Genomic DNA, 8,229 nt, shown 5'->3' with positions numbered 1-8,229 from the left:
TCCACCTAAACTCTTCTTATTTACTGCTTTACTTAGCCTAGATTACTGATTCTTAATCCTCCTTCTCCTAAGTACACAAACTCTAAGTGTTGTGATACTAGAAGAGGATAAGTCTCAAACTAGTGCTTCTCCTAGTTAGGATCCGCTTACTCTCTAGTATTTGGGTTCTATCTAGCTTGTTTATGGGGAGTTCATCACAAGTTGATGTTCTCTCCTCCCCCTTGAGAATGAGTTAGTTTGTTGTGGGTAAAGGGGGATTCATTCACCAAGTGTTTGTCTACCCTCTCTTGTGAGCTTTGTCTCATAAATCCCAACAATTATACGGTATCTCTCCACCGTTTTTTGCAACACAGGAACACGTTTTTGATTCGGAGCAACGTTTTGTGCAACCGCAGGTCCTTGCAGGAATTGGCTTACACCAATCCGGATATATCATTTTAGCCGTGTAGATAAACGGAGGGGGTATCTCGTCGTCTATATCATTCACAGCGCGTATGGGTAATGTCTCTTCCCCTCCTGAGATGTCAACATTGCAAAGAACTTCCCTGAACTCCGTTTTCTTTTTTTTCTCAACCACTTTCCAAGAACGCTCGGGTTGTCCAGGGATACGTCGGAGTTTGAACTTGAAGACAAGCTTACCGTGTGACCCGGTTTCTTCCCAATACTCTTCCACCACATACAAACCATCATAAACATAGTTCTTTGCAGCAGCTGATGATTTTAACGTCGTATTCTTGTAGCCTTTTATGACCCGCACAGGGTTCTTTTTGTGTATACTATTTTTCAAAGCGAGGTTTCCTTTAACAAGCTCTTGGTCTTTGGGTTCATTATCATTCTTTCCCTTTTTCTTCCCCAAGTTTCCGCCTTGGCCTGTATAGATCAAGACATCAGAGTTATCAAGCATGTCACCATAACCTCCAGATGATACGATACTCAAGGCAACTAGTTCCCCGTCGTAGTCTTTCATATAATCTATACCACTTTGACTTGGTCTATGTAAACCAACAGGGTTCAGGTCCATTCTATATTGAAATCCATCGCCAACCTCAACACCAGGCACAGCTCCGATAATATGAGTACGACTTTTACCTGTAGCCTCAACTGGTTTTGGAACTGTAACTTTCGACTTCTCAAGTTCCAATGGAACCACATCTTCTTGCAAGCTAATGCTTGGAGCCTGGGCCTCCACCATATCTATCTCACTTGTGTTCTCGGTTACATCAACTGATTTAAAGCGATCTTGGCCGACCACGTTTTCTCCAGGAATCAACTCAACCTCAGCTTCAGAACAAGGAACAAAGTCATCAGAAACATTCCTGTTGTTCTCGCGAGTATCAGTTAGGAACTCCTCCTTCTGTAAAGTTCTCGATCTGAGCCGCATGGAAACAGTTCCACAATCAGGTGATAACTCGCTTTCTGCAGCAACCTTAAACCGCTTGGACTTCCTCCTACCAAGGGGATCAGTGTATCTACCATTCCCTGAAGAAACTGATGTTGCTGGTTCCTCCTTAGAAACATCACTACCACCGCGCAACGAACTAAGTATTGATGACTCTGAATGTACCATGTTATTTATCTCCAATTCCTACTCATGTAGTAGAAGAATATGAACTATAAGAAACACCATCCTAGTAGTTATCAACTTTTGCTTTATTACATGAAAAACAAAACACCATCCTACACATGCAGATCTTCAAAACCCTATACTGAGAAATCTCACAAACTTCATAGTCTCAAAATTACCAACTTTTGCCTAATTACATTGTCTAGTTCTCAACAGAAAACGCAGTAAAAACGAGAGATGGAAGCGATTAAAACAAAAAAAGATCAAATCTTGCGTCTCAGAAGAAGGGTACAGAGATTTTTACCAGGCGAAATCAAATTGGCGGAGATGACGAGACGATTGGCCGGAGCGGGAGATAAGAGGAATCGCCTACTCAAATTGGGCAAAACAAAACAAAACAAAATCAGTTTTTTATTAGTCTTTCTTTCTTTCTTTTTCTTTTCGAAATTTGGGTAAATTGTCTTTCACTCACTCAGATAATAACTATTGTTATCTCAGCATGCATCTCATGCCTCTCTTCTGTGTGGTTAAACTGCTCTGTAACCTCTACTTATTCTAATTATTATTATATATGAAGAAAACTGCTATAATATTGATTTAGGGTTTTTATGAATCCACAAGACCATAATAATGATGTTTTCTTGTAAATATAATATTTGAGAATATATTCCAATTTGTTTACCTAATTTTTTTTTTTAGATTTTTAGTATTTTTTTTTTGGAAATACAATTTTTTAGAATATTCTAGAGATCTTCATATTCCTATATTTTAGAAGTTTCTCAAAACAAAAAATTACATCTAAAATCTTTCAAAATATTAAAGGACAGCTTCTCTAATCTGCTTATACTGTTAGAGTAAATTTTTTCCAAATCGATTTTGGTTTTGAGGAAACCGAAACCTCTATCAAAGAGAGGCTTTCAATTCAGATTTAAAATGAGAATATCACGTTTTAAACCTTCGAAGTATCACTGGGTAGCACTTTAAACCTCGAGAGAATCTCACTAACACTATAAACCTTTAAAATTATTTTACTAACACTTTGAACCTTTAAAATGATTTTACTAACCCTTTAAACCTTAAAACTAACTTTCATTTTTGTACCGCCATAAAAAATAACAGAATAATAATATTCGTCAACGCAAAATAGTTAAACTATGTTGGTTTAATTTAAATTTTAATTAATTTTAGTTTTTATAAATAAATAAAAAGATAAAAATAAATTTGTGTTCATCTTCATTGTCCACAAAACTTTTACGGTTTTACTCTTCATATTATTAATCCTTTTAATAAATGCATCTCTACTAGATTCTAATTCAAATTGATTGACTTCTCATTGGAAATTTCACATGAATATTCTAAATATATTGTCGTCTTCAATTTTACATTTGTCAAATGTTTTAACCTTACCTCTGATTCTTCATTTTTTTTGCTTTGATGTATTTTTTTTATCAATCCTCATAGATAATTAAATTAAATTAAATTAATTAAATAAGTATTTAAATCGAACCAGCATAGTTTAACTATTTCACGTTAACGGATATTATCGTTCTGTCATATTTTGTGACGGTACAAACAGAAATATTAATTTTACGGTTTAAAGTGTTAGTGAAATTATTTTAAAGGTTTATAGTGTTAGTGAAAATATCTCAAGGTTTAAAGTGCTACTCAATGACACTTTGAATGTTTAAAATGTGATATTCCCGATTTAAAATTGGCGTTAGATCAACAACTGAACACAAGGTTAGTTTCAATTCGATTTTAAATTTTAATTAATAAATTAATTGAATTTAATTAATTGGAAAGAATTTTATAGATTTACTGGAATTAAGAAATTGGATAGAGGTTTGAAGGTAATTTATAAATTTCTAAAACTCCAAATTGAGGACATGAAAATCGACCCAAGTTGGTAATTTTTTGTTTTTAAGAGATTAATTACGCAAAAAATCGTTTTCATGTGGGTTTTAGCCGTTTCTGAAAGAAAAACACAATTTTTTTGTTCGCATTGCAGAGGAAGAAGTAACCTTCAATGTGTGTTAGAGAAGAAGGTTGTGATTGAGGTAAGGAAAAGGAGTGTCTTTGTATCGAGAGAAGGGGAAACAAAACAAAGAAATCAACAAACTTTGTTCTTTTCCAACAGTGATGGAGCATAGGTCGTTCGACCATATTCAACTGATTCGAGAGTCTCTGACTCCTAATTTGTTGTCCTCAGATATTTGTGTTGGCACAAACATTGTTCTTATTATTTCTTTTTGTTGTTGTTGTGGGTTTGTTTTTAAGAGTCTCTTTGTTTTCTTGTTTCCATCTTCAGGTCATTGAGAATTTGATGGAGATATTGTTCTGTTCTTTAAGGAAATTGGACACAAACTTTGTTGAGAATATGTTGTGCATATTTTTGACATTTTTTTTTTCACCAGTATATAACCTCTCCGTTCCTTTTTGTTTTTGTATGTTTGAATTGAATTGACTTTGATATGAAAAAAAATATAATAACAAACACTTTCATATGGAAAATACTACTTAATGCTATTGTCTAATGTGATATAAGCAATGCCGGCTGCAAGCCCAATTTTTTTATAATTATTCTTTTAAAAAAAATTATTGACAACCAAATAAATAGAGGAGTTGGATTCGAACCAGACATTTGACATTAATAGCACATTGCTCCAAGCATCAGACCAAGAGAACTTTACAAGAAAAGAGGTTGATTAATGAGTATATTATCTCACGGCCGCAAGCACCTGCTTGCCCTGCTTGTACTCTTGGCCGGTTCTATGTATCATCTAGAATTGTTGAATAATGTCAAAGTCTCAAAACTTACTAAACCATAGTTTGAGATTAAAGGTTAGTCTTCCCATCATGTCACTTATAAACATTGATCCCAAAAAATGAGATGCAATTTTTGTTGTTTTGTTTCTTGGGATAAAATTGTTGTTGTTGTTTTGAATATAAAAAATAAAGCTCAGAAGAAGAAACTAACCATGACATTAGAATCACCTAGCCTTTGGCTTACCAAATAAGCATATGGTTGTTGTTTCCTAGTGTGAATCCATCCAACTCAAGAGAAAACGAGTTTGCACATTTCCTAGGTCCAACACTCCAACAACTACTCGACTAAGAGCACCCAAATATTTTGATTTGATGCCTTTTTATTCTATCTTTTTTTTTTTTTTTTGCCGTCATATCTTTTATAGTACTGCTTTCTATCAATTTATCATATACCTAAACAAAATCTTTATTCTTGTCCTTTCCCAAACTTTCCCATTATTTTTTTTTTTAAATCTCAAAAGCTCAAAAGAGATAATCATAATAATAACATAACAGCAAAAAAAGCCTTATAATAAAGTAAATGAATAATAAATTAAATTTTTTAAAATTTTTTAAAGAGATTTGATTGGTTACACATTATTATAATAAGCTAATTTATTCATGCGTCGACAAAAAAAAAAACGCTGTCCTGTATAACACACAACCAACCACCATCAACAACAGTAACTTGTTATTATTATTATGCAGCTATTGCTCTCTCTTCGTCTTCTTCTTCCCATTTTCTTCTCTGTAATCCTCACTTTTATCTCTATCTAAATGCAGCTATCTCTCTTTCAATTCTCCGTCTTAGCTCCCATTTCGCTATGAATTTGTCTCGGCTACTCCGACGACTTCCCCTGTCGGTGAGTTTCGCGCCTTCGAGAATCTTCTTCTCTGTATCGAGTTTTGTGTGAAATTTGTATTCTTTAGGCTTCTCTCATGATGTTTGATTCTGGGTTCGTTCAGGTTTTATTCTTCCTATAAGCCCTTTTGCGCGTTTGGCGTGTTATGTTAAAAGATTGTAATTTTAAATTTCAAGTTTACTCGAGTTCTTGGGTTCATAAAACGCAATTTGGGATGATTTTATCTTAATTGGGTCGTTCTATTACTTGTAATTTTGCATAGAAAGTGTTGTAATTTACGAAGCTGAAGTCTGTGTTGTATCTCTTGTGACAGAGCTGGTGTTTTCTTCAATAGAAGTCAGGTTAAGTAGCATTGTTTACAAAAGGAGATGACTTTGGGAGGTTGGAGTCAGAGATTTATCCAAGCAGCAACTTCTTCTGAATCTGAGGATTCTGCTTTGGATTTGGAGAGAAATCATCATCACTGCAATCACTTGAGTTTTCCATCATCATCTTCAAGTCCATCTCCTCTTCAGCCATTTACACTCAACATCCAGCACGCTGAGAGTAATGCTCCTTACTTCTCCTGGCCTACTCTTAGCCGGCTTAACGATGCTGTTGAAGACCGAGCTAACTACTTTGGAAATCTCCAGAAAGGGGTTTTACCTGAAGTTGTTGGCAGGTTGCCATCAGGACAACAAGCCACCACCTTGCTTGAGCTCATGACCATTAGAGCGTTTCATAGTAAAATCCTGCGCCGGTTCAGCTTTGGTACTGCAGTTGGGTTTCGGATTAGCCGTGGTGTTCTAACGAATATTCCAGCAATACTTGTCTTTGTTGCTAGGAAAGTCCATAGGCAATGGCTAAGTCCAATGCAGTGTCTTCCTTCTGCCCTCGAGGTTGGGTTATATCTTGTGTTCATCCATTCTACAAACAGCTTTTCAGAAATGTTATCGGAGCATATATGATAAGATGTTGTATTCATTCCGTAATAGGGTCCTGGAGGGGTATGGTGCGATGTAGATGTTGTGGAATTCCAATATTACGGTGCTCCTGCTGCAACACCTAAAGAACAGGTTTATAATGAACTTGTAGATCGTTTGAGAGGAAGTGATCCCTGCATTGGCTCGGGTTCTCAGGTACATCTTTTTTTTCATCCTCCCATCTTCTAAGAACTGTAACTGTAAATTCTCAGTTTCTGTTTCATGTTGTGTAGGTTGCAAGCCAAGAAACATATGGAACCTTGGGAGCTATAGTGAAAAGCAGAACAGGTAACCATCAGGTTGGTTTCCTTACTAATCGGCATGTTGCAGTTGATTTGGATTATCCAAGCCAGAAAATGTTTCATCCTTTACCTCCAAGCCTTGGACCGGGTGTCTACCTCGGTGCAGTTGAGAGAGCAACATCTTTTATCACAGATGATCAGTGGTACGGCATATTTGCTGGCACAAATCCAGGTACTCCAGTTATAATTTTATGGCAAATCTCTGCATCGTTCTGTTCAGGAACCGGCATATCTGGGGACACTCTTCTTTCATACTGATTACTGACTATACAGGTCATCTTTCATATGTATCCCAATGCAGAAACATTTGTGAGAGCGGACGGTGCCTTTATTCCTTTTGCAGAAGATTTCAACACGAGCAATGTAACTACGGTGATAAAAGGCATTGGTGAGATAGGAAATGTGCACGTTATAGATTTGCAATCCCCAATTGATAGCCTTATTGGGAAACAAGTTGTCAAAGTTGGAAGAAGCTCTGGATATACCACCGGAACCATAATGGCTTATGCATTGGAATACAACGATGAGAAAGGGATCTGTTTCCTCACGGATTTTCTGGTCATAGGCGAAAACCAGCAAACTTTTGACCTTGAAGGTGACAGCGGAAGCCTTATACTCTTAACGGGTCCAAATGGTCAGAAGCCACGACCAGTTGGGATCATTTGGGGTGGGACAGCCAACCGAGGAAGACTTAAACTAATAGCCGGTCACGAACCCGAGAATTGGACAAGTGGAGTGGATCTTGGTCGTCTTTTGGATCTCTTGGAGCTTGATCTCATCACATCGAACCATGAGCTTGAAGGTTTGGAACTCTTTTTCCTTATCTTTTATTAGAATGGTTGCCAAGTTTTCATGCCTTGTTCTTTGTGGCTTCTGTACACTTTGCAGCAGCCGCCCGAGAACAGAGGAACACTTCGGTTACAGCCCTTGATTCAACTGTTAGCCAGTCATCCCCGCCCGACCCTGTTCCATCAGGAGACAAACAAGATGAGAGCGTTGAGCCATTTATTCCACATGAGTTTCATATAGAAGAAGCTATCAAGCCAGCACCTGAAATAGAGGAACTTGTGTTCATTGCTCCTATATCCGTTAACGAGTCCACTTATGCCATTAAAGGGCAAGAGATACCCAAATTAGACGATCTCGTCGATTTAAAGAACAGTTCCGAAGAAGAGGTTAACGTATCGTTGCATCTAGGTGAGCCCAAACTAAAGAAACCAAAGTTTTCTTAGTTAAAGCCGGTTTAGTTTGGTTTGATGGCGACTTGAGTAAATCCTCAAAATTTTATGTCGTAATTGTGCATAGTATTATTATTCTTTGCTACCAAGTTATGTTGCATAATTGTATAAGCGTAAAGTTTTATGAAATTTAAAGAAAATCATTAATACCCTAATGTAACACTAACCGGATAATAAAAGGAAAAAGACAGGAATTTCCTTTTATTACCTGCAGAGAAAGAAAAAAAATGGAAAAAACAAAAACAAACACATGTAATCAAGTCTATAAATAAAGAGGTTTACACGCATCGATGGATCGATCACCAAACCAAACAGATCAAACTTTGTTCTTTGGCTTGACTATCTCTCTCTCTCTCTCTGTCTCCAATGGCGCTCGAACATTCGATCACTATGGACTATTATGAATCAAAAACACCCCCCAATACCGACATTTTCAAAGATACAATATCGTTAGTAATAAGATTCCGTGGAATCAAGCGCACTTTTTTGCGGGGT

At 36.6% G+C, this 8,229-nt stretch overlaps 2 protein-coding genes across 3 annotated transcripts; one reads left to right on the top strand and one right to left on the bottom strand.

Moving 5' to 3' along the window:
• Positions 7–2,062, bottom strand: LOC104792270 (histone-lysine N-methyltransferase, H3 lysine-9 specific SUVH5-like). Its single transcript, XM_010518384.1, has 2 exons — positions 1,869–2,062; positions 7–1,585 (listed from the first exon to the last, which is right to left on the bottom strand). Exon 2 carries the CDS (start codon positions 1,565–1,567, stop codon positions 302–304), a length of 1,266 nt encoding a protein of 421 aa, XP_010516686.1. The 5' UTR covers positions 1,568–1,585; positions 1,869–2,062; the 3' UTR covers positions 7–301.
• Positions 5,071–7,889, top strand: LOC104792269. 2 transcript variants are annotated; one of them, XM_010518383.2, is made up of 6 exons: positions 5,071–5,232; positions 5,546–6,110; positions 6,207–6,350; positions 6,428–6,668; positions 6,798–7,298; positions 7,388–7,889. In XM_010518383.2, exons 2-6 carry the CDS (start codon positions 5,601–5,603, stop codon positions 7,726–7,728), a joined length of 1,737 nt encoding a protein of 578 aa, XP_010516685.1. In that variant the 5' UTR covers positions 5,071–5,232; positions 5,546–5,600; the 3' UTR covers positions 7,729–7,889. The 2 variants fall into 2 exon arrangements, with proteins under 2 accessions (XP_010516685.1, XP_010516683.1); XM_010518381.2 differs by having other exon boundaries at positions 7,385–7,889.

The sequence above is a fragment of the Camelina sativa genome, chromosome 6 (assembly GCF_000633955.1).
Source record: "Camelina sativa cultivar DH55 chromosome 6, Cs, whole genome shotgun sequence".
Classification (NCBI taxonomy): Eukaryota; Viridiplantae; Streptophyta; class Magnoliopsida; order Brassicales; family Brassicaceae; genus Camelina; species Camelina sativa.
Note: the sequence above shows the minus strand (reverse complement) of the source record. Positions and strands in the feature narration are given on the sequence as shown.

Bases quoted from the DNA above. Each gene is read 5' to 3' on its own strand.
- LOC104792270 (XM_010518384.1), bottom strand. From the start codon at position 1,567: ATGGTACATTCAGAGTCATCAATACTTAGTTCGTTGCGCGGTGGTAGT.
- LOC104792269 (XM_010518381.2), top strand. From the start codon at position 5,601: ATGACTTTGGGAGGTTGGAGTCAGAGATTTATCCAAGCAGCAACTTCT. The intron at 6,111-6,206 runs GTTGGGTTATAT...ATTCCGTAATAG, and splicing joins GTCTTCCTTCTGCCCTCGAG to GGTCCTGGAGGGGTATGGTG. The intron at 6,351-6,427 runs GTACATCTTTTT...CATGTTGTGTAG, and splicing joins GCATTGGCTCGGGTTCTCAG to GTTGCAAGCCAAGAAACATA.